The 26,858-nt window shown below is 44.5% G+C and overlaps 1 protein-coding gene across 3 annotated transcripts in view; it reads left to right on the top strand.

Annotated features, from left to right (window-relative positions):
* garnl3 (GTPase activating Rap/RanGAP domain like 3) overlaps positions 1–26,858 on the top strand; it is a 351,911-nt gene that overhangs the window by 121,810 nt on the left and 203,243 nt on the right. For all 3 annotated transcript variants that reach the window (XM_052036962.1, XM_052036963.1, XM_052036964.1), the window contains one exon: positions 22,779–22,853. In XM_052036962.1, coding sequence (XP_051892922.1) covers positions 22,779–22,853 — 75 coding nt within the window. The remainder of the gene's footprint in view (positions 1–22,778; positions 22,854–26,858) is intronic.

The following is a 26,858-nucleotide window of genomic DNA, read 5'->3' as shown; positions in this document are numbered from 1 at the left end:
TCTGATGCTGAGCCATGATCTTGGGCGAAAGGTCTATCTGGGTCCGGGAAGGAGGGCTGTCAAATGCAGCTCTGGAATACGTGGATGTTTCAGGTGGCCTTTGATGACAGTTGGGGCGAAGAGTTTCACTGATGAAGAGAGAGGGAGCATCGCCTGTGGACGCCATTGTCTCCAAGTTCCAAGACCCAATTCAGAGCTTTAAGCACGAGGACCCAAGCTGACCCTCCCTGGCAGTGCCAAGTGAGTGTTGTGGTCTTTTTGATGAGACCCTCGGCCAACAGGCTGCTGTAAAAAAAAATTACCTTGTTGTGATTTCAAAGAAGTGTAAGAATTATCCCTGGTGACTTGGCCAAGGTTAATCGCTCAGTCAACATCACTAAGTTCCGCATGATCAGATAGTAGTTTGTGGGAGCTGGCTGTGCAGAAGTTGGCTGCTGGGTTTTGTGCGTTGTATCAGTGACTGTTCTTCCGGTGGCTGTAGGTGATTTGCTGAGGTTCTGAAATAAGTGCTGGACTTTTTTCTACAAAGCTGAAGTACTGCCAGTTCAAACCTTGCACGTCCAAACTCATACCAAAGGTGCCCGCAGTCTGGCTTGGGTCCAGCCCCAATAAGAACAGGAATGGACCATTTGGCCCTTGGAGCTCGCCCCTTGGACAGGTCTTGGACACCAATCACAATTCCCCAGCCTTGCTCCACAACCGATGATAACCTTCCCTAACCAACGTAAAGGTTGCCACCCAGTGCTCATGTGTGCAGTTTCACTCATTGGAACTGTTAATGTGTATCATTTCCATGACAATGGATTCTGAGGTTAATACTCCGGCAACATTGCCTAGACTTGGTTTCCCAGAACCACCTAGAGGTTGCCCTGGAGTGAAATTCTAAGTTACACTCATGCTATATCCTTGCTGGGATTTGAACCCACAGACCCAATCTTGCAGGGTTTCATTGCAATAAAAAAATAGGAGCAAGAGTAGACCATTGAGGCGATCAAACCTGCCCCACCATTCAATAGGATCATGGCTGATCTGCGCCAGACCTCATCTCCTCTTCTGTGCCAGATCCCCATCGCCCTCACTTCTGTGGCCTTTCAAAAACATACCTCATCTTCTTTAACTTCTTCGTTAAATGACCCCGCCTCCCTGACAACTTTGGGCTCGAGAATTCCAGAGATTCACCAGCCTTGGTCAGAATAAGTTCCAACACACCTCAGTTTTAAATGAACGCCCCCCCCACCCCCCACCTAATCTTGTCAACAACCCCTCATTCAAGATTCTCCCACTCATGAACACATCTCAACATCCATCTACTCATGCCCCCTCAGGATCTTATGTGTTTCAATACGATCACCCCTCATTCTCATCAACTCCGAAGAATGTAGATCTAATTTCTTTAGATGCTCATGATAGGACATCACAGGAATTAGCCCAGTTAATCCATTTTTCACTGCCTCAAGGTATGGTGCATATAGAGAAATCGCAGGGAAAGTGTAGCGAGGCTGCTTAACCAGGTATGTTGTCACACCTTGAGATCTCTCCCCCAGGATACAGGTGATGGAAATGTCCTCTTTAACTCCCAACAGAACAGATTTGCATCTTTGGCCCTGGCGCTGAGACTAAAATTTGCCCCTTAAGTACTTACGCCCATGGAGTAAAAGGGGCAGTCACAGTGTGGATGAACATTAGCTGAATGACAGGTAAGAGAAACAGTTGTTTCTTCGTCTGGAGGGATGTGTACAGTGGAGCTCCCCAGGGCTCCGTACCAGAAATAACTTCCTAATACTTTTTTTGGTAATTATGGATCACCTTTCTGCATCTTCTGTGAAGTGGCCAGTAGACTGTGTAAGGGTGGTAAGTGAATGGGGTGGGTATGCCACACACTGAATATCTTTCTAACCTCAGTGCGTAAGCTCACCAGGGAAGGATTTTGGAATGGTAGAAGGTACCAGAGTGGATAAGAGAGCGGGGAGAATGGTTGAACTTATTCCCACAGGAAACAGGTGAGGGGAACATTAAAGGGCAAGGCTAAGTAAGTGTATGACAGAGAAGGAAATGGAGGTTTATAACATAAAGACCTAAGTAGCAGTGGCAGTATGTCATCTACATAATGAGCCCGCCTGCCATTCAATAAAGATCATGGCTGATCTCGATGGCCTCAACTCCACGTTCCTGCCTTATTCCCCTTGGCCTTGACTCCCTCCTGTAGTGCTGCTGTAGAAATTGTCAACAGCTTCAGGTTCCTAGGTGTCCACATCACCAGCAACCTCACCTGGTCCTCCCACACTGATGCGGTGATCAAGAAAGCACGTCAGTGTACTTACGTTTTTAGTGTCTGAGAAGATTTGGCATGTCCATGAGGATTTTTTTGAATCTACAGATGCGCTGTAGTAAGTATCCTGACAGGCTGCATCTCAGCTTGGTATGGTAACTGTTCTGCTCTGGGTCGACGGAACCCGCAGAGAGTGATAAACACAGCCCAGTCCGTCACAGGCCCGTAACTTCCTCCCCTCCAGTCCGTGGTGCATTGCCACAGGAAGGCTAACAGTGTAGACAAGGATGCCTGCCACCCTGGCCATTCCCTTTTCTCTCTTTACCTTCTGGGAGAAGATACAGAAGGAGCTCGAAAGCCCAGACGACCAGACTCAGGAACGGCTTCATCCCCACTGCTGTCAGACTCCTGAACCAATCCCCTCTTTCACATCCCCTTCCCGGTGGTGCTGTCATGTTCTCGGACTCTTAGCTCTACCTCCCTCGGTTATCCATTATTGTTACTTAGCGTTTCTTTCTGCGCTACTTCAGGTGGCACTGCCATTTTTGCACCATTCTCTTGTTTTGTGCTCGTTGCTGGATTTATTGTTACCATGTACACGGTTTACTCTGTGAGCCTCATGCGAACAAGGAATTTCATTGCACCCTGGTGTATATGACAATAAACTATTTTTACCTAATCTAAGCTACCATTCTCTGCTTTAAGTAGACTTAATGACTCAGTACACACAGCTCTCTGGTGTGGAGAACACTGAAGGAATTCCAAAGGGACCACTGCCTCTGGGACCCTCCAGCTTACTCTTCCACCCACGGAACCTCCCCATCGTGTTAGGGGACACAGCACCTGGTCCTTTACCTCCCCCCTCCCCACATTAGGGCACAGATAAGTTGAATGGCCGCAGCCTTTTCCCCAGGGTAGGGGAGTCTAAAACTAGAGGGAACATTGAATTCTCCCACTTTAAGTAATCCCCACACCCCCTCCAACCATGCCTTTTCTTCCCTTTCCTAGCCTATCTCTCTTGTTTCTCTCCCTGTATATAAATAAAGAATATCTAAGAAGAGATTTGAACAAGTCTTTTAACTTCTACAAGTAAGTCGAGCTCAGCAGCTAAAGTGGAAATAAAATCTATATTTCCTCATTTTTTTCCATCTCATCTTTTTTTCCTCTCCTTACCTGTGACCCATCGCCCGGTGGATCTGCTCTCCCCTCCTCCCCCGCACCTGCCCATCACTATCTCTTACCTGCATCTACCTATCACCACCTTGTGCCCACCCCGCCTCCCCTCTTTTGTCCACCTATCACTGCTCTGCTTTTCCCTCCGATATATCGGGCTTCCCCCTTTTTCTACCTTCAGTCCCTGAAGAAGGGTCCTGACCCGAAATGTTGACTGCCTGCTTTTCTCCACGGATGCTGCCTGGCCTGCTGAGTTCCTCCAGCATCATCGTGTTTTTCATCTAGATTCCAGCATCTGCAGTCTTTTGTTTCTCTAAAACTGGAGGGCGTTGGTTTGTGAGAGGGGAAAGATTTAAAGGGGACCAGAGGGGCAAGCTTTTCACACAGAGGATGGTGTGTATAGGGAGCAAGCTGCCAGAGGAAGCTGTAGTGGTGGGTACAGTTATAGCAAGTATCAGACATTTAATCAGGTACAGGGATAGGAAACAACGCACAAACTACTGGAGGAACTCAGCGGGTCAGGCAGCATCGATGGAGAGAAATGGACCATCGACGCTTCGGGTTGAGACCCTTCATCTGGACTGAACAGTAGAGGGGAAGGGGTGAAACAAGGGCTGGCAGGTGGTAGATGGATCCAAGTGAGGGGGAGGGTTGAGAGGCAGATAAGGGAGGGGAGAGTGGGAATAGCGCCAGAAGCTAGGAGGTGATAGGTGGAAGTTACAAAGGGCAGAACACGATGAAATGTGGCTGGAGCATGGGATAAAGAGCATGGATAGGAAAGGTTTAGAAGGATATGGACCAAACGCAGGCAGATGGGACTGGCTTGGGTAGGCACGAGTTGAGCTGAGGGGCCCACTTCAGTGTTGTATAGCTCTATGACTCCAAGTCAAGATGCAGTTGGAATGGAGCAGAAATGTGATACAGACTGAGTGCTCTATTTTGATGCTGCATGTTCTATGACAGTCGGAAAGGAGGCATTTGAAATCTTTAAATGTGACCTATATTGACATGAATACACAACGTTTTGAATATCGGAAGGGGTAATCTCAACCAGCCTCAACGATGGAGGAACTGATAGCTTCCTGAGGAAATATAGATTTTATTTCCACTTTAGCTGCTGAGCTTGACTTACTTGTACAAGTTAAAAGACATTAAGAAGAGATTTGATATCCTCTATTTATATCCTGTAGTCAGTACCTCTCCTTCAGTAAATTGGAGGTTTATGTATGACTGGAGTACAAGATTGATATAATGCAGTGCTGCTGTGAGACAGGTACTTGCATTGTATAGTTTTCTTCAGGTAGGATTTTTTATTTGTCATGACAAGCTTATTAAAAAATCTTTTGCACTAAGATTTGCTTTTTTTCCTCTTTCTGTCTGTCTCTCTCCCTGACATCAAATTATAAATTAATCTCACAAATCGCTTCTCTTGCTGTCCGGAGGTAATGACATTATTCTGATTCGTTATCTGAAGGATTAGTCCTGACGCTGAAAATGGCAGGAAATGCAGCCAGAACATCAGAGGGACTGAGCATTTTGCAGAACTGCAATGCAATTTCAGTCGAGATGTAATTACGCGCCGCATTTCATTCCAAGTCGTGCGTCAGTCAGGAAACGAAAGGTTGTGGCTGTGGACTAATTAGGGATAACATGCCAAAGACCAAGGCAGCAGTGCCCGTTGTGAAAGCTGGATCTCATGGACTTTGAGACTGTCTGAGGCCCAGGCTGTGCTTTTAGAATGAACTTGGATTGAAAATATCCACCAGATAACCGATGCAACCTGTGAATAATGTTTCCCCTTGGTTATGGGAAGCAGTCTGTTATTTCAAACGGTTGTCAGGTTGCCAAATTCCAAATTCAGTTTTTCTTTGTGAATCTGCTCTAACCTTCAGATAAGCAAGGCAGGCATCAGCTACATGTCTGTTCCCGTGTCTGTGTATCTGACCGTCTCGCCATCTGATTGTCTGGAAGGGGGCTTGTGCAGAAATTAAAATGGTGCTTTTGGAAGGACAAGGTAAATGCACATTTATTAAACACCATGTGAACGTGCATGTCTTTTAGGTGGTTAATGGGGCTCTGTGGGGTGATGCCCCTGCCCCAGATGGTACCTCCCTAGGTGTGCCCTAGAGTCACACTGTACATTCTACAGGCTTATTGGTCCGGTTTTCTTATCCAATGCTCGCTCTCTCTCCCTGTCAGCTTCCCTCTTTCTGTCATTTTCTGTTTACTATTTGCTATGTTTGTTGATCTGGCTCTCTGTTGGTCCTTGTATCAATCCCTGTCATCTCTTCATTGGTCTCTTTATCTGTTGCTCCCATATCCTGCTGTCTCTCCCTCTTTATCACTCCTTGTTTGATTTTATCTGTTATCTGTCTCTCCACCCCCATTGCCCTCCCTCTCTAACATTCTGTCAGACTCTCACTCAGTCTTTCCCTTCCCCTCTCTGGCTATCAGTCCCTGTTCCGCCTGTCCCTGACGACGTCTGGCTCCCTCTGTCTGTAACAATGTCTCTCCCTTTCCGTCTGCCATTCTGATGATGCCTATCTCTCTGTCTCTCGCCATGTCCGCCCCTCTCCATCTGTCTGACCATGTACGCCCCTGTCTGCCTGGCTCTTTGTATGGGATTGTCCAAGCTGCAGTCACGGGGCTAGCGTGCCTTTGCATCTGCTTCTGTCATCAGTGGCTAAGGAAATTGGATCTGCACTCTTCGGAGTTGAGTGAAGGGTGATCAGATTGAAACGCGTAAGATTCTAAGAGGGCAGGATAGGGTCGATGTTGACGAAAAGCACGATGATGCTGGAGCAACGCAGCAGGCCAGGCAGCGTCCGTGGAGAAAAGCAGGTGGTCAACGTTTCGGGTCGGGACCCTCCTTCTAGACAAAAGCATTGACCGCCTGCTTTCCTCCATAGATGCTGCCTGGCCTGCTGCGTTGCTCCAGCATCGTAAGGTTTCTCGGCTAGATATTCAAGCATCTGCAGTCCTTTGTTTCTCTAGGGTAGATGTTGAGGTGCTTCCACCAGTCTCAAACAATGGACATTGTTAGGGGGCGACCATTCAAAACTGAGGTAGGTAGGTAGTGTTGCAGAGGCTGATGTATCTCTGGAATTCTCTGCCCTGGAGCGTTAAGGAGGCTAGATCATTAAGGCTACTTAAAGAGGAAGTAAAAATCAGGGGACTAAAGATCAGGTTATGGGGAACTGGCACAGAAGAGTTGAGGTCAACAGAGATCAGCCATGGTCATACTGAATGGTGGGGCAGGTTTGAGGGGCCGAGTGGCCTACTCCTGCTCCTATTTCCGTGTGTTCTCGGAAGTCGATCAGTTTGACAGAATTCTTTGGTGTTCACCCAATCGCCGAGCTTCTGACGTACACTCTCCGTGTAGGCTATGTAGAGAATGTACATTCTCTGTGTAACTTACCTTGAATTCTCTTTTGGATTTTTGGATCCTATCTGATTTCTGGCTCCCATCTTTTCTACACTTCCCCTTTCAAGCCCCTTCATCGTTCTGATAACCTGTACCTGGTGTTGACAGGACATCCAGGGAACAGCGCAGCACTGCTTCAGCTACGCATTAGCCTTGTTTAGAATTACCTCCCACCCTTTAGACGTGGTAATGAGCAAGAGGGAGGCATTTCAAATCTGCCGCAGTTTGTGGAGCATCAGGCTGAATGCCTATCCCATCAGTTTGAATGTTTAATCTGGTGGGTCACCAATCTAATAAATGCATAAGGTTGCAACAAAAGTAACCCAAAGAATCAGGTTTATTATCACTGAATTAGATGACATGAAATTTGTCGTTTTGTGGCAACAGTACAGTGCAAAGACATAAAATTACTATAAATTACAAAAATAAATAAATAGTGCAAACAAAGAGGAATAATGAGGTAGTGTTCATGGGTTCAGGGACTGTTCAGAAATCTGATGGCAGAAGGGGAAGAAGCTGTTTCTGAACCGTTGAGTGTGGGTCTTCAGGCTCCTGTACCTCCTCCCCGATGGTAGTAACGAGAAGAGGGCATGTCCCGGATGGTGAGGGTCGTTAATGATGCAATCCCTTGGTTGAAGGTCTGATTCTCCTTCTCAGAGAGGTATGGAAGATCATTGGAGATGTTTTATTTCAGGTGGAATGCCAAACTATGGCTCCATCCAACTGTTCCCCTGGATTTAATGGGACCCACAATGCCATCTAGTAAAGAGCAGCAATCTCCCTTTGGGTCTCTGACCTTAATGATAAGATAAGATATCTTTATTAGTCACATGTACATCAAAACACACAGTAAAATATATCTTTTGCGTAGAGTGTTCTGGGGACAGCCCGCAAGTGTTGCCCCGCGTCCGGCGCCAACATAGCATGCCCACAACTTCCTAACCTGTATGTCTTTGGAGCACCCGGAGGAAACCCACGCAGACACAGGGAGAACGTACAAACTCCTTACAGACAGCGGCTGGAATTGAACCCTGGTCACTGGCGCTGTAATAGCGTGACGCTAACCACTACACTACCGTGCAAACAATATCCCACGATGGCTCATGGGAAACTTGCCCAGTTAGGTCAGATGCCAAGCCGCTTGAGGAGCTATTAGCGGAGATGATCAGAAGGTTGGCCAAAGATGTAGGTTTCAAGGTAAGAAGGAAGGCAGAGCTGCAAAGAAGTTTGGGAGGAGAATCCCAGAGCTGAGGGCCTCAGTGGTTGAAGGAATGGTTATTATGGAAGAGTAATTAACATGAGCATCCTCAAGAGCTTGGAGCTGAAGGCACACAGAGACCTCAGATTGAGATCAGTCACAAAATCAGAAGCAACACTGTTTCCAGGATGTACAAGTGGTTTGTGCTGACATTTCAAGCCGATGGTAGCACTGAGCTCAGTGATAGGAGTACCCACACTGTCTTCCATCTGCTCAAGTTGCAGAGATGAACTCGACTTGTGGCTTAATTTGCATTGTCTGCTAATTTCAATTGAAATGATTCGACAGCAACAATCATCCTCCTGCACACTGTTATTAATTTACATTGTTTAATTCAAATTACTGGATAATTAATTTTTTTAAGTAAAGGTGATTGAATTAACAAGAGCAGAATGTGTTTGTTCAGATGGGTAGATCTGGTGTTGATGAAGATTGTAAGGTTTGACAGGCTTGGGGATGCTTGACATGTTTTGTATTAATGTCACATGGCTCTTTCTGATGGAGTGGGCGGGGTAGCAGGGGAAAATGAGTGTTATCATCTCTGCAGGGTGTATTGCTGAGGCATCCACGTGGAATATTCCTGAGGGTTTTGCATGCTGTCTACCTTCTGGGGCTCTCCAGTGCCTTGTGTGCTGATGGCTTCCAGGTTGATTCTTTGCAAGCAGCAGAAATATCCAAGGCCCATCATCCTGAGGTAATTATTGCCAGTTACGAGACCCATGTTACACTCCCCTGTCAAATGCAATGTGAATCTCTCTGTTGAATGCAATGTGACTTCCCCGTCAAGCATAGTGCAGCTCTCTCTGTCTAAACCCTCGTGAACACAACAAGCATCTCTCTGTCTCTTCTCTGTCAAACACAGATCAACTCTTCCTCTTTTATCCCTGGCCCCCTGTGATGATCCCTATTGAATGATATGATGTTGCTAACTTCGGATAGGTTAACTGGGAACGCACGTAAATCAAGTGGAGTTTATTGTCCTATGCACAGTCACGATGAGGTACAGGTACAATGAAAAACTTGCTTTAAGCTGTATCACAGGCACATAGAGTCAGGCAACAACACACAGAGCATAAGTTCTACATAAATTATACAAGGCAGTGAAGGAAAAACCAAGACATTAGTCCAAAATGAAACAATCAGAGACAAGTCCAAGATGGTGCAAGAGGTTGTCTGTCATGTTGCATTGCTGAGGCAGGATTGTGCAGGTCGCTTCAAGTACTTGAATGTAGAATTCACCATCTGTGATCCTTGTGCTGGTCTGTCATTGTTAATGTTATTAGTTGGATACCCATCGCACTGTGGAATGTCACATGAATGAGAGTCAACTGGTTGGTTGCTGTTTGGAAACAGGGAATCGTGTGTTTTACAATGATTTATTCTCAGCTTCGCCAATGAATTAGGAAGATTGGTTTTGAGGAGATCTGGTCTGATCAATTTGATTTAGATTTTTCAAAGAGGAAACAAAATCTGTTGAAGAGGGCAGTGCACTTGATGTAGACTGCATGGACTCACTCAGGTCCCATATCGGAAGGTTGGAGTTATTGGAATCCAGGGCAAAATGGATCCAAAATTGGCTTGGTAGGAAGAGGCAGAGGGTGCTGGTGGAAGGTTATTACTGCGGTTGGAAGCCTGTGACAGTAGTTTACTACAGAGATCAGTGCTGGGAATCTTTGTCTCTTATACACATTAACTATGAATATAGCATCAGTAATCTTGCTGCTGACATGAAAATCAGTAGTAATGTTGATGGTGAGGAGGATGGTTGCAGGCTACAGGATGACAGTGATCAATTGGTAAGACAGGCGGAACAATTAAATTGATAAATTGATTTATTATTGTCTCATGTACCGAGGTACAGTGAAAAACTTTGTTTTGCATGCCATCCATATGGATCATTTCATTATTTAATCCTGCTAAGTGCTAAATAAAGCACTTTGGGAGACGTAATAAGAATAATACATGCACAATGGAAGGTGGGGCCTTGTGGAACAGAGGGACCTCATTGTACAAATCCACAGATCCCTGAAGGTGGCAACACAAGTAGAAAAGGTGGTGGGGTATTTGCCTTCAGTAACCGGGGCATAGAATATAAGGACAGGGAGGTTATGGTACAATATAAAATGCAGCTGGAATGCTGTATACAGTGCTGTATACATCACACTATAGGAAGGATGTGATTGGATTGGACGGTGCAGTGGACATTCACCAGGATGTTGCCTGGGATTGAGTCTTTACATTGTGAGGAGAGACCAGGGAGGCTGGGTTTGATTTCTTTAGCGAGGAGGTGGCTGAAAAAGGGCCTCATGGAGATGTACAAAATTCTGATGGGCGTAGGTAGGGTAGATAGGAGGAAACTTCTTCCCATTAGCAGAGGTATCTAAAAGCAGATGGCACGGGGTAAATGGCAGGAGGTTTGGAGGAGATCTGAGGAGGAACTTTTTCACCCTGAATGTGGTTGGAATCAGGAACGCGGTTCCTGAGGGGGTGCTGGAGGCAGGTACTCGCACAGCATTTGAACATAGAACATTACAGCACAGTACAGGTCCTTCGGCCCACAATGTTGTGCTGACATTTTATCCTGCTCTAAGATCTATCTAACCCTTCCCTCCCATGTAGCCCTCCATTTTTCTATCATTCATGTGTCTATCTAAGAGTCTCTTAAATGTCCCTAATGTATCTGCCCCAACAACCTCTGCCGGCAGTGCATTCAACGCACTGTGTAAAAAAAAAACTTGCCTCTGACATTCCCCCCCTTTCCTCCAATCACCTTAAAATTATGCCCCCTCGTGTTAGCCATTGTCATCCTGGGAAAAAGTCTCTGACTGTCCGCTCGATCTATGCATCTTATCATCTTGTGCACCTCTATCAAGTCACCTCTCATCTTCCTTCTCTCCAAAGAGATAAGCCCTAGCTCGCTCAATCTATCCACATAAAACATGCTCTCCAATCCAGGCAACATCCTGGTAAATCTCCTCTGCACCCTCTCTAAAGCTTCCACATCCTTCCTATAATGAGGCGACCAGAACTGAACACAATTCTCCAAGTGTGGTCTAGCCAGAGTTGTACAGAGCTGCAACATCACCTCGTGGCTCTTGAACTCAATACCCTGACTAATGAGTTTGAGAAATTGAGATATAGACCAGCACTTGAATTGCCAAGGCATAGAAGGCTATGGACCATGGTGGTAAATGGGATTTGTAGAGGTGGTACTCGATGGTTGGCATGGACATGGGGGGGGGGGTGCGGGGGGGGGCAAAGTGATCGGTAGATTCAGCCCTCGGAGTTCAGATCTCTCGGAGTTTGGATGAACCCTTTCTTAGTCATGTTATTGACCATCTTTACAGCCCCTCACTGTATGAGCAGATTTGGTGCAAAGAAGAGTGGGGGGGAGGTGTGGGTATCTTAAAAATAGTGAGCGGAAAGGGGGAAGAGAGGAATGGGGGAAGGGAAGGGGAGGAGAGAAGGAAAGGTGGAGGGAATGAAAGGGGGGCCATTGGAGGGGCTGAGCTTTGATGTCAGTGGTCTGGTTAGGGTTGGGGTTATTATTTCATTAGCAATGCCTGTTAAAGTTGGAACATTAGCATGGTGCCTGGGACAGGTGCAGACAGCATCATTGACTGGGGTTGAAGCTGATCTCAGAGTAATCCAGGTCACCAGAGCCACTGGAGGTTTACCAAGGGGGTTCTGGTGCCCTGGCAGATGTCCACTGCCATCACCTTCTCCCCTGCCAGTGCTGAGCTGAGGAGAAACCTGGTGTAATCAGCAGCGAATGCATCTGGGTCAAGGTGGGAGGAGTAAGTTGTTTCGGGAAGGAAATTAAAGCACAACTTGTGGGCACCAACTCAAACACTTGCCAAGCTGCCATTGTTGAATCACTGGGATGTAGGCTGAGAGGAGGCTGTGAGATTCTTATCACTCACTGATAAAGGCAGTTCCCACCCCCATTCGTTAAGTCAAAGAAATCAACAGCTTAATTTTAATTAGAGAAACATTCTCAGCTTAATCCGCTCCATGTGAGCAACAACCTTCAGTAACAAGATTGTGAGCTCGCCCACAACTTGTTAGTCAAATGCAGTACCAGGAGCTGTTGATAAGAGACTTGTGTGAATCTCGTTTCCAACTGCTTCATGGAAATCCAGTGCTTCTGCGTGACACAGATTTGCCTCGAAATTGGATCGCACTTTTCTTGGCGTTGCATGAAGCACTTCCACCAAACCTTCATGCTGGTGATTGTATCGTGCAGCAGACCATGTCTGGCACTCTGTGACAGAGCTGATGGTCACAGCCTCTTGTCTTAACACTGGCTGGCTCCTTGGGAACCTTGCTTCACCTTGGGAACTTCTATCCAGCAACTTAGAATGGAGTCTGTGACAGCCACGGTGCCACATTAAACCAATCCCATCTGCCTGCACCTGATCCGTATTCCTCCATTCCCTGCATCTTCATGTGGCTGTCTAAATGCCTCTTAAACACCACTACTGTGTCTGCTTTCACCTCTGCCCCTTGCCAGCCCATTCCAGGGACCTATCGCAAGAGGTTGCAGAGGGTTGTAGACTCAGTCAGCTCCATCACAGGCACGACCCTTCCCACCATCGAGGACATCTTGAAGAGGTGGTTCCTCAAAAAGGCGGCGTCCATCACTAAGGACCCTCACCATCTGGGACATGCCCTCTTCGCGTTACTACCATCGGGGAGGAGGTACAGGAGCCTGAAGACCCAAACTCAATGATTCAGAAACAGCTTCTTCCCCTCCACCATCAGATTTCTGAACGGTCCATGAACCCATGAACACCACCTTGTTATTCCTTTTTTTGTTGGACTATTTATTTATTTTTGTGATTTATATTAATTTTATGTGTTTGCACTGTACTGCTACAGCAAAACAAATTTCTTGTCATATAAGCCTGTTTCTGAGTCTCTGTATAAAAAATACTTGCCCCTCACACCTCCTTTAAATTTTCCCTCTCTCACCTTAAAGCTATGCCCTGTAGTATTTGACATTTCTACATTGGGAAAAATACTCTTGACTATCTACCTATCTATGCCTCTCATAATTTTGTAAGCTTCTATCAGGAAGCATATTACACAGGAGCAAAGGCACCAGGACTGCAGTGGTTTACGAATGTCTGCCACCAACAAGAGATGAGCAACAGGTGCTCACATATCCAAATAATGACATAAAAAACTTACTGTTGATAAGCATACGGGTATTGCTGAATATGACACAGCTTCACGCTTGGTAGTGTAGTGGTTAGCATAACGCTATTACAGCGCCAGCGACCCGGGTTCAATTCCGGCCGCTGTCTGTAACGAGTTTGTATGTTCTCTCCGTGTCTGCGTGGGTTTCCTCCAGGTGCTCCGGTTTCCTCCCACATTCCAAAGGCGTACAGGTTAGGAAGTTGTGGGCATGCTACGTTGGCGCCGGAAGCGTGGCGACACTTGCGGGCTGCCCCCAGAACACTCCGCGCAAAAGATGCATTTCACTGTGTGTTTCGATGTACATTTGACTAATAAAGAGATCTTGTCTCTTATCAATTGGGAGGTTCGATCCACTTTCCCAGCCTCTTGCTTCACTGAAAAGCTTTGCCAACAGGCTGGGTGAACAGGGGAAGTCTTTCAGTTTCTGTGTTGGTTCAATGTTTAATTGCTTTCGGTGGGTGATTAGGGTAATTACAGAGTTTGCTGACTGCTGATAACTTGCTTGAAGCTACAATTAACAAAGCTGCGAAAAAGAAACTAAATTAAAAGAGTCATCTCTGCCTTGGCCTGCAGAGTCTGTAGTCCAAACCCATGAAAATTAAATCTCTTTTTACCTGGCTTATGAAAATTCTGCAGCTTTCAGAAGGTTCTGTGTAAATTTTGTTGAGCTTTGGTTTCAGTTTTTGATGGGAAACAGTGAATGTTTTGTGCATGGGGAGCATCTTGATGGTAACATAATTTCTGACGTGAGTTACCAATTTTCCAGAACCACCTTAGAGTTTCTAAGAGTGCTGAGTTTCTAGGATTAGTTGGCTGGCACACGCCACCTTGAGAGGAGTGTCAATGGAACACTGTAAAACTTGCGTGTTTCTTTTAGATTTTCTGTGAATGTTAATGTTTCCAAGTTATAAGGGTTGTTGAAGTTGTGGCAAGTGGATAGGATGAGGTGGTGGGGGTTGGGAGAAGGAGATGAGACCTGCAGAAGCGTATGCAGCCAAGGTTAGCAGCCAACGCTCACCCCCCTCCAACTACCGCCTCAGTCCTGTGCTGTGAGGCGGTTTAAACCTTTGGCTTCCGTTCACCATGGCAAACTGCTTTACCGCTTCGCCCCAGCTGTTACAATTTCTACGCCTCCCAGCATAGCCCTCCATTAAATCTGGGAGGTGCCAATTTTACCAGACAACAAGTGGGGCCATTTACCACTAGATTTAAGGATGTCAGAGCTTCAAATATTGGAGAAGGAGTAAGCCAAACAGCCAGTTAAGAGAAGATATTCATATTAAGATATTTATTCATTCGTCACATGTACATCGAAACACACAGTGAAATGCATCTTTTTGCGTAGAGTGTTTTGGGGGCAGCCCACAAGTGTCGCCACGCTTCTGGCGCCAACATAACATGCCCACAACTTCCTAACCCGTACGTCTTTGGAATGTGGGAGGAAACCGAAGCACCCGGAGGAAACCCACGCAGACACGGGGAGAATGTACAAGCTCCTTACAGACAGCGGCTGGAATTGAACCTGGGTCACTGGCGCTGTGATAGCGTTACGCTAACCGCTGCACTACCACGCCACCACCGTCCCATTCACTCAGATTATGGCTGATCTGATATGGTTCCATTCCCACGTCCTTTGATGTATCTCTGCCCTGTATGCAGTGATTCAGCCTCCCCAACTGAATATCCCCGACTTGCTGAGAGAAAAAATCCTTCTTGCCTCCATGTTAAAGGGTAATCCCTTCTTTTGAAAAAATGTCCCCTATTTTTAGATTGTTTGCAAGGAGACAGATCTCATCCACCTTGAGCCCCTGTCAACTCTCCCAGAATCTTACACATTTCCAGAACACCACCTCCCATTATTCTGAATTCTATTGAAATGTTAAATAGTAATGACGATGTGTTGAGCGATGCCTCTGAAATTTGATGTTAGTGATCAATAAGGTACTGTGTACCTGTTGTGTATACACTTCACATCTGCCTTTTGCTTTTGGTGTTCCATGTTGAGGCATTTCAAGATTAAAAGTCCCTATGTAAACATTTAGAATGAAAATCTTGTCTGTGAACATGCACCTATCTATCTCCAGGCTCCGTTGTTATGGTTTCAAATTTCTGAAGTTTTCCAACTCCAATACAGACTTCATATCAGAGAAAAAACAAATAGTCGTCATATTCCTGTGGCTAATGTGTCAGACAATTAACTATAATCATAAATCTTGACTATCCCAACCATAGTTATAATTCTTGCCTATCCTGATTATAGTTATAAATAGTTATTAATTGTGCCTTTTCTGGTGATTACATTTATATCATTACCATCACATCTGAGAATCAATATCCTTTCTTTCCCTATTATTATATATTTCCAAAATACCACCTCCCATTATCCCAAATTCCAGTGACTAGAGCCTGAATCTTTCCTCATAAAAACAAGCCCTTCATCTTAAGAATCCACCTAGTAAACTTTTCTCTGAACTGTCTCCAATGAAAGTGCACCCCCTTCTCAAATATAACTTTATACTGTTACAGCTCCACCACACAGCCGACTGTCTGTTTTCCCTTTCTGGTCCCCAGCATCAGCTGATGTTGTTAATGGTTCTCAGCTGTTGTCTGCACCTCCTTCAAGTGCCCCCCCCTTCCTTGTCATCACCCTTCTCCTTGATAATAGAACCCCTGCTCCCTCCATCCACGAAAGATGCTGCCCATCTCCAACCTCCCAGAGTTATACACCTTTACAGAGAGAATTCCGGAGCTCAGGACCTTTGCAGTGGCTGTCGAGAAGTGCAGGAAGATGAGAATCAATGAGCTCTGTGCAACCCTACAGGATGTCATTTAGGGACTTATGTGGTTTACAACAACCTGGAGCTTGAGAACATAGCTTGCCTGCATAGTTTGGTTGCCAGATATCCCACATTTGTGTGATCAAATTCAAAACTTTAATTTGATTAAATTCAAAAATTTTTCTTTCGCTACAAAGCACCAAGGGATGTCTAGAAGAAGGCAGTTCTTTATTGTGAAGTAAAGAGAGCAGCTGAAATTTGTAAATCCAAACACTGCTGCAGAAACAGTGAATGAAAAATTCAGAAATTCGCACCATAGAACAGTCAAGGCTGCAGTTACAGGAATGAAATGGGAGCTCTGCAGATCACCTCAACTTGTGTAACGATTAAAAACAAATACAATGAGGAAATGGCAAGTTATCTTTGACATTAAGGGGTTTAATGTGGGAAATGGTGCAGAACCTTTGTGGAATTTGTGAGAGAGGCAAGGTGCTGTTGAGTTAGTGTAACAGCTGTAACTTCCTTTTAAGATAGACAGCTCTGATTAAATATATTAAATACCAGATAAAAATCTCACCCATACAACTGTAGTATAAATAACCAGAGGACAAAATGTAGCCTGGTTACTGTAGTCAACATAGATCTGTTAATCCCACAACACCTGTGTGTCTTTTGACAGAGTGAAGAGGGGAACTTGACCGTGCTGTGCAGAAGGTTGCATCTATTGTGAGCCATTGTCCTGCTCCAGCCACGATGGAGAAATCGAGGGAGAGGTGGTTTCAAATATCAGAAAGCTGAAACATTAGATCCACCCTCCAGAGTTGGCTCGTGGCATGTTGGCAATGTTGGCCAAACAAAAACAACTAAAGCAGTCAGCTGGTTGATAAATAGTCAAAGCTGTCTTTGAGAGGTAGTGAGTACTGGAATTTTACTGAGGCCTGCCCTTGATATTGGTGGCAGGGGAGAGTGTAGCCATTTGCCCAGAAACTAACTCGTGGTGGGAAGTATTAAACATGTTAAATAGTAATAATGATGTGTTGAGCACTGCCTCTGAAATTTGATGTTAGTGATCAGTTATGTATTGTGTATCTGTTTTGCGTATGTACTTCACATCTGTCTTCTAGAATTCTGGATTGGTATTTAATATTGAGGCATTTCAATATTAAAAATTTCTATGTAAACATTTAGAATGAAACTCTTGGATGTGAGCATGCACCTATCTATCTCCAGGCTCTGTTGCTATGGTTTCAAATTACTGACGTTTTCCAACTCCACTACAGACTTTACATTAGAGAAGAAACCTGTAGTTATCAAATGTCTATGGGTAACGTTCCAAACAATTAACTATAATCATAAGTCCTGTCTATCCCAACCATAGTTATAACTCTTGTCTATCCTGATTCTAGTTATAACTCTTGTCTATCCTGATTCTAGTTATAAATAGTTATTAATAGAATCTATCCTGGTGGTTAAATTTACATCATTATCATTAAATATAAGTTTCAATATCCTTTTTCCCCTTATTGGTTAAGTGTCTTTTTCCTGATGGCCATTGTCACTGCTTACTCATTTAAGTTTTAGATATTAAGGGAATCGGGGTATATGGGGATAGTGCAGGAAAATATTGATGAAGTAAAATTTGGTCATGATCTTAATGAATGGTGGAGCAGGCACCAGGGGCCAAATGCAGGCTTTTATTACTAATGTTACCATGCTTTTATGGTTTATTTTTTTCATTTGTTTACCAGTCACATTACTCACGTTTTTCTGTCCAATTAAAATAGAGCAAGTAAAAAGTCAAATTTGTAGCAACCATGCAGAAAATTGTTTCACCAATTGGAAGAAAGAAAACATTTACAACACAACTGTTGTGTTTATTAGATGTTTGCTCTTCACACGGCATAGACTGGAAAATAAATCAGACTGCCTTTCTTCCTTTACAATAGCGATGCTGCTGGCTGAATTTTTGACTATTCTGTATCTATTTGATCTTCACAATCACATTCAGCTGACTGACATTGTTCTGAATTATAGTTTAAAGACCAGAATGCATTGGAAGTTTATTTTTGGGACAGGGGTTGGGCTGGTTGGGCTGGTTGGGTTGGGTGGTTAATACTTCAGTGCCAGGCTTAGAACAGTTATGTCAGAGCATGAGTGTAGATAGTTAAAGGCAGGAGCTATGGCCTTGCACTGCACTTTCTCTGTAACTGTAACACTTCATTCTGCATTCTGTTATTGCTTTTCCCTTGTACTACCTCAATGCACTGATGTGATGAAATGATCTGCATGGATGGCATGCAAAACAAAGTTTTCCACTGTACCTTGGTACATGTGGCAATAATAAACCAATTTACCAATTTGAGTGCCGTCTGTCCACCATACTGATATCAGCAGAAGCTAAAGGTCCCTTGATGCTGGTCCAGGAACATCTGAAGGATCTTCGGCTGGAGGAACAAAATACTGGGAATGTTAGAAATCTGGAAAGAAGATCCCAGACAGGTCTGGCCAGCAATGACGCTAAAATGAAGGCCCGTGTGCCCTGTCACAAAAGGATTAAACAAACCTTTCATCGCCCTGTTTGACATTCTACGCAAAAGATGCATTTCACTGTTTGTTTCAATGTACACGTGACTAATAAAGAGATCTTATCTTAAAACTGGGACATTGAGAGAAACCTACAGTCATAGGGAGAACCTGCGAACTCCCCAGTGAAACACACACAGTCGGGATTGAACCGGGGTCACTGGCGTTGTGAGGCAGTGGCTCCACCAGCTCTGGCTTTGTTCTTTACTTGGATATATATAAAATAAATATATCATATTTTTAAAAATTACTATTGTAATAAATGTCAAAATTTTAAAAACTATTTATCCCCACTCCCAACCCCACTCACCAGCCAGTTAAGCCATGTATTTTTCACTGTATTATCCCCCATTACTCCTCATTATCTGCCAATTGAACTATTTAATTTTCCTAGTATCATCCCCCATTATTCCCCTCACCAGTAGCTGTGTAAGCCATGCCCCCAGATGGACTTGCTGTCAAAGCTGGCAAGTGACTTGAATGTTTGTGAATATGACATTCACAAACACTGCAAATATTCAAAAACTATTGAAGTTGAACGGGCTATTAGCTTGTTTTCAATTATTTTAAAAAAAACTTGAAAACACTGGAACATACTTATCAAATACCATCAAAAACTGCAACTTCCCTGAAACATACCATTCTCCCTCACAGCCATTCCTCTCCATTAAAAAGCATAGAATTCCTGATGCAAACTGGTCTGATACAAGTTCATTGAGCGGATTTCTCCTGCTGGGGACCTGCAGGATCCATGAGGGATCTTACTTCACTGATCAGATGGAGTAACAGTGGTCACTCCCTATGAGGAAGCTTGGGAATTCTGTCCAGGTGCCAGCCCACACTGGAATCTTGATCTGCCCTTCACCTACGGAGGCAAACATTGGCAATTCCACACAGCTCTTTAAGGGTATTTTGGGGCACTTTCTCATTGCTGTTTCTGGGAGCTTGCTGTGCAGAGGGGGAGAATTCAGAAATCCTTCTGTAGCTGTAAAGCACTTTGGACCAGATCGCACTTGAACACAACTCCATCACTTCCGCGGTCACGTTAAATCTTTGTGTGTGTGTTGCTCCCTACTTACCGCCAACATCACTATTGCATGTCACAGTTGGTCGCAGTTAGCACAACCTGAGGCTCCGCCCCTGGACTGCCGTGATGGTCTTGTGACACCTCCGACTGTCAAAGGCCTTTTCACTATTTTCAAATGTCTCGGTTGGATATAAACATTGGGACACAGCTAAATAAAAATAGTTTTTAAGATTTTGACATTTATTACAGTAGTAATTTTTAAAAATATATCATACTTATTTTGGAACATGAAACAGCATAGATATATATCCAAGTAAAGAACAAAACCAGAGCTGGTGGAGCCACTGCTTCACAACGCCAGTGACCCCGGTTCAATCCTGACTGTGTGTGTTTCTCTGTGGTGTTTGCAGGTTCTCTCTGTGACTGTGTAGGTTTCTCTCAGTGTCCCAGTTTTAAGATAAGATGTCTTTATTAGTCACATGTACATTGAAACACACAGTGAAATGCATCTTTTGCATAGAATGGTCTGGGGGCAGCCCGCAAGTGTCGCCACGCTTCCAGTGCCAACATAGCATGCCCACAACTTCCTAACCCATACGTCTTTGGAATGTGGGAGGAAACCGGAGCACCCGGAGGAAACCCATGCAGACACGGGGAGAACGTACAAACTCTTTACAGACAGTGGCCAGAATTGAACCTGGATCACTGGTGCTGTAATAGCGTTACACTAACCGCTACACTACGTGCCTGCCAAATCCCAAAGATGTGCAGGTTGATTGGTTAATTGACCACTGTAAATTGCCGCTAGTGTGTAGGTGACTGGTGGAATCTAGGGGGAGTGGATGAGAATGTGGGATTAATGTAGGGTTAGTGTAAATGGGTGATTGATGGTCGGTGTGGGCTGAGGGATCAGTTTCCGTGCTGTATCTTGCTGTGACTCTGTGACTTATATTAACATAGTTTTTAAATAAAAGTTGGCGATCCCATTTAAATGAATCGGGCCACATCAGGTGTGCTAGCCTGAGATCAGAGTGGCCATGTAGGAAGTGTATCTGGTGGTGAGTCCAGCTGCAGAACGAGAGGCCAGATGTTGCTGACTTCCACGCAAGCCCAGAAGATGCAGGCACTCGGATAGGAAAAGGTTAGAGGGATATGGGCCAGATGGGACAAGCTGAGATAGACATCTTGGTGGGCGTGGACCAGATGGGCTGAAGGGCCTGTTCCCATGGTCTATGACTCTATGCTGATATGCTTGCACAGCTGGCCAGTGGTTCCTCATGCAACTGTCGGCTGGCCATCAGCCCACTGTGAAAAGGCTCCCTAAAATTTGTAAGTCTGTGTGTCACCCTGCTCTTAAATTATTTATTTTGCTGCGATCCTACAGAAACGTATCTGTGGTTATATCGGTCCTCTGACAGAAACCCCTGAGGCAGTGGGCTATTTAAATCAGCAGCAGGAACTTAAAAGAGATGACATTTTCTTTATTATTGCATTGGTTTCTTTACTGCAGTGTCCTGTGGGCCCTCAGTATTCTGCCACAGAAAGGCTTTGTGGGAGTGCTTCTCCTAAAAACTGTGCTTCCAGTCTCAGGCCTGCCTTAAGTATGTTTTTTTTAAGAATAGGATAAAGAATTTGAGATAAAAACTCGCACCCTTCCTGCAAACATTTAGCCTGGAGGGAATTTGGCAATGTTTGTATTGCTGCTGATGGAGTGTGAATGATTTGTGGAGAGTTAAATTGGTTATAAAAGCAGAATGCATCAAAAGGATAGCAGTGGCTGCAGACAAACACAAGATATAGGAGCAGAAGTCAGCCATACCGCCTCTCAAGCCTGCTTTACTCTTCAACAACATCTTAGCTGATCTGGTCTTCGTCTCAGATCCATTCACTTGCCTGCTCCTCTTAACCCTCGACCCCCTAGAATCTAAACATCTCAGGTTTATGTATAATACAGTGACACCACTTTCACAGATCTCTGGGGTAGTCAGTTCCAAATTCACAACCCTCGGGAAAGAAATTCTTCCTCTTCTCCATCTGAAATGGATGAATACTTATCCTAAACTATGTTCCTTGGTTCTGGATTCCTCCACAAGAGGGAACATCCTCTCAGCATCCACCTTGTTAAGACCCCTCAGAAACTTGCATGTTAAGATCAATTCTTGTTATAGGGTCATGGACTCATACAGCACAGGAACAGGCCCTTCAGCCCAACTGGTCCATGCCGACCAAGATTCCCATCTAAGCTAGTCCCATTTGCCTGCGTTTGGCCCATATCCCTCTAAACCTTTCCTATCCATGTACCTGTCCAAGTACCTTTTAAATGTTGTTAATGTACCTGCCTCAACCACTTCCTCTGGCAGCTTGTTCCATATACTGACCACCCTCTGGGTGAAAAATTTGCCCCTCAGGTTCCTATTAAATCCCTCCCCTCTCATCTTAAACCTATGCCCAACCCTGGGAAAAAGACTGTGTGCATTCACCTTACCTATGCCCCTCGTGTGAACTCTCAGGAGTAAAGGCCCAACCTGCGCAACCTTTCCTCAGAAAACAACCCTCTCATCCCACAAATCAATCCAGTGAGCCTTCTTTGAACTGCCTCAAGTGTAACTGCCTCAACACAGTCCACAAAACTCCAATTACAGTTGTAGTAAGACTTCCCTGTGTTTTTCTTTATCTCCTTAGGTGTAAAGTTGATCCATGAAAAGTCCAACTGCTGGTGATTGGTATTGGAATTGGTTTATTATTGTCACTTGTACCGAGGTACAGTGAAAAACTTGTTTTGCATACCGTTCATACAGATCAATTCATTACACAGAGCATTGAGATAGTACAGGGTAAAACAATAACAGAGTACAGAGTAAAGTGTCACAGCTACAGGGAAGTGCATTGCAGGTAGACAATAATGTGCAAGAAATGATTGTGTTCCACACCAGCCTCTGCCCACTGGATATTTTTTTGATAGAGGAAAGGATTTGCATTGGATAGGACGTTAAGAATGGATATTCCCCATTGTCAGTTGAATTCTTGTAATAACTCCTGATATTTTTTTTTCTTGCTACTTGCAGCTTATTTCCAGCGATGCTGATGGGGCAATACAGAGGGCAGGAAGGTTCCGTGTGGAGAATGGATCAAGTGATGAGGTAGGGTGAGAAACCCTTGCTTCCTGGTTTGTTTGGTTACCGGTGATAAAATAGTTGAAGCTGGGTGTTCTGCAGTCATTACCTGTGCTGAGGAGATGGATGTTCCTGGCAGTGGGGGAGGTTTCTGCACTCTCGGACTTGTGCAGGAGCCAGAACTTACACTGTTGTAACTAAAAATGCAATCAATTATTGAAAATACCAAGGTTGTGGTATGTGGAAATGTTGTCCCTTTTCAGGTCTGGGATTCCCACGCAACACAAGCTCTTTTATCCTCCTAGTTAGTGTCACGTTCTGTTTAATTGCTCCAAAATATCCAGTTCTGTGTGTTTCTGATCATCCTATTTTGCTGCCAGTGACACCCTTGCATTTCTCGTTATTCCCCATGTGAACCCTGTTTTCCCTTCCAGCCTGGATCATGCACTCCCTGCTGGTGATTCTCTGAGTTGGTATGGATTTCTTGCCCACTAGCTGGATATCCCACGGTTATTTGGCCTGCCCTGTGATCCATTCACCCACAACCTGTCCGATTAGTGTCAGTAGGTTTCACTGGAGAGTCATAGAGCTATACAACACAGAAACAGGCCCTTTAGCCCAACTTGTCCATGCTGACCAAGTTGTCTAACTGACTTAGTCCCATTTGCCTGCATTTGGCCCATGTCCCTCTAAACTTTTCCTGTCCTTGTACCTGTCCAAATGCCTTTTAAAGGTTGCAATTGTACCTGCCTCTGGCAGCTCATTCCATGTATCCACCACCCTCTAGGTGAAGAAGTTGCCTCTCAGGTCCCCTCTCACATTAAACCAGTACCCTCTAGTTTTGCACTCCCTTACCTGGGGAAAAGACTTTGGCTATTCTCCTTAACAATGCTCTTTGTGATTTTGTAAACCTCTATAAGGTCACCCCTCAGCCTCCTTCACTCCAGGGAAAGAAAGTCCTGACCTCTCCTTATAACCCAAGAGGAAAGCCGAAGTTTCCTATTGGGATGTGGGTTGGGGATATAGGTGAACTAACCACTGCAGACAGAACTTCTGAGCCCAGAATATGTTGGGGCCATTACAATTCTTCAAACTGCTGACTGTTGGCCCAGCTTGCAACCCAGACAGAAGTAAATTCGCTGCTTTACATAATGTATCCCAACGAAGGATAAAGCTTTGCCTTCTATAAAAATGCAGTCAATCGAATCTTTAATAAATCACTGGACGACTTACCCTGCAAGTAGCTCCGTGATTTTTCTTGCACTTCCACGCATATACAGTTTGGAAGGCATCGTGGAAGGAGTTACATGCTTGGAAAAATGAAATTAGAACAAATCCACCAAGAATTCCATATAGACTGAGCTGGAGGATCATCACTGCTTCTGACAGGGCTCAACATGAACTGTCTTCTTTTTATTGTGCTGCCAAAATTACTATTTGCACCAATATCTTCTACTTTTACTTTTAATCACATTGTCCAGTGCTTGCCGTAATGTTGGAACATCCTAATGATGTTTAAGAACAGTCATAAAGCAAGGGATACTCCTGAGATGGCAGGAGATGAAAGCCAAACCTGCCAGAAGGACCCTTGTGGGGTGTTTTAGTAATGTGGTGAAAGTGCTTGACTAGAAGAGGCCTCCATTGTCACTCTAGAAATATGGGTTCAAATCCCATCACAGCACCTGGGGATTTACATATAGTTGGTTAAGTACATAGAGTCATAGAGCAATACAGCACGGATATAGGCCCTTCGGCCCAACAAGTCCATGCTGACAACATTGTCCACCTAGCTAGTCCCTTGCTAGCTACATCTGGGGTAAAAAGAAAGAATTAATGAACATCAGGTAGATGATTGTTCCAAAAAACCCAAACTCTCTGGGGAAGGAAATCTGCATTGAACAACCTGCTGGTCTAAAACCGTAGGCAAGTCTTAGCTCAGATCAGATCAGACTAGTGTATTGTCATGAAATTCCTTGCTCGCATGAAGCTCACAGAGTAAACAGTGTACAGTGTACATGGTGATAATAAATATAGCAGTAAATACAGTGACAAGCACAGAACGACAGAACTGTGCAAAGACTGTCGTGCAGTCTGAAGTAGTGCATAAAGAAATGCTGACGTGACAATAATATTCTGTGTTGATGAATCCAATAAATGTTTTTCAAAACTTTTGTATAATTTTAAAGTATTTATTTACTTGTAAAGCATAACATAATTGACTAACAACAATTAAGAATTATATTAGGTATACAAAAACAGTACTGATCTATCATAAGAATTAATTCACAATTCAAATACTGTTCAGTCCCGAGGAACTTAGACCAGAGATCTGGTCTTGACCCGAAATGTCAACCATCCATTTCCTTCCACAGAGGCTGAGTTCCTCCAGCTTGTTGTTTGTTGCTCCAGATTCCAGCATTTGTAGTCTTGTGTCTCCATGGACTACAGATTCCTCTCTCTTGGATCTTTTGCTTGGTTCCCAGGTGACTGTATTGGTGTTGGTTTATTATTGTCACTTGTACCGAGGTACAGTGAAAACTTGTCTTGCATACGAATCGTACAGGTCAATTCATTACACAGTGCAGTTACATTGAGTTAGTACAGAGTGCATTGAGGAGTACAGGTAAAAACAATAACAGTACAGAGTAAAGTGTCACAGCTACAGAGAAAGTATTGTGGGGGAGAATCAGAGTCAGTCAGGCAGCCTTGGCAACCAATTGAATGTAAGTGGGTATCAGATATTAATCTCCCCATTTAGAACCCAATCCTTCACAATGTGACATTCATTTGTAGCAGCAGCATCCCCCCGCCCCCTTCAAGATAGCACAATCAAAGAAACAGAAGGGCTTCAACTTCATGTCCCGTCTGAAGGACATCACTATCGGCAGTGCAGCCCTCCCTCAATGTGAAACAAGAGTTTTGTACTTCCGTCTTTGGAGTGAGATTTAAACCAGAGGCAAAGATGTCTCCCACTGAGCCAATAAGTTTATGATATTGTAGTAAAAGGTTCCCTTTGCAAAATCCTGTTTGGTAATATATGTCTCCACTCTGCATGCTTTGCTTTTGTGCCTTCTGTCACACCGACAAGGAGCAATTTCACTTATTAAATACCAAACCTGTGAAATAATATATGCAACTGGCTGGAAACTTGTCAGACAAAGGCCCTATTGCGACAGAACAGTTTTGCACTCCGCAATCCTTTTGTAACAGGGTTGAAACAAAATGAAGTTCATTAGCTTTGAAGCGCACTCAGTTGTTCTTCTGCAGGTGTGAGTGATACTGATAAGGCTAAAGGAATGGCGAGTTTATCTGAACTACTTTGGAAGTGTGAATTCTGTTATGGGTGCTATTGAAATATCTGTAATTGGCTTGTTGATGTTTTGTAACATTGAGTGAAACTTAACTCACTAAAAGCTATTATGTCTAACTGATTTCATTAGTAACATAGAAGAACTCAGGAATAGGAGTAGGCCATTCAACCCCTTGAGTCTATTCTCTCCTTCGGTTAGATTGTGGCTGATTTGTGCCTGAACTAACAACACACCTTGGTTTTACAAATAGTCGTCGTCGTCGTAGCTATCCCGCAAGGTCGAGGGTGATGGTCTTTGTTCCGTAGATCTATTTATAGGCTCTCAAGTGGCTTATAAATCCAATCCCTAATCGCCGAAAGACTTGAGAAGAAGCCTCAATACACACCTGTGCGTGTATTTGTTTAACGTGTACTTGATGTTGCACTACAAAAAGCACACGATACTTCACAAATCAACCAACTGATTCCAATGGCATGGAAACCACGACGATTGGAGCTGATGGGTTTGTTGCAGCCTTCATCCGCCTTCACAGCCGTTGAGTTCGAAATAACTTCATCCGCCTGTTCCACCGTTGAGGTCTTGGCTGGATTGTTCTTTGTCAGGGACCTCACCATCGACCTTATTGCCATGGGTGACCCTACCAGGAGCAGAGCTCCAGACGACATCGCTCTCGGGATCTCAGGACCACACAAGCTTCTCCACCACAACAAGGTGACAATCC

This window comes from Pristis pectinata, chromosome 23 (assembly GCF_009764475.1).
Source record: "Pristis pectinata isolate sPriPec2 chromosome 23, sPriPec2.1.pri, whole genome shotgun sequence".
NCBI classification, from domain to species: domain Eukaryota; kingdom Metazoa; phylum Chordata; class Chondrichthyes; order Rhinopristiformes; family Pristidae; genus Pristis; species Pristis pectinata.
The sequence above is the reverse complement of the archived record's forward strand: the minus strand, read 5'-3'. Positions and strand labels throughout refer to the sequence as shown.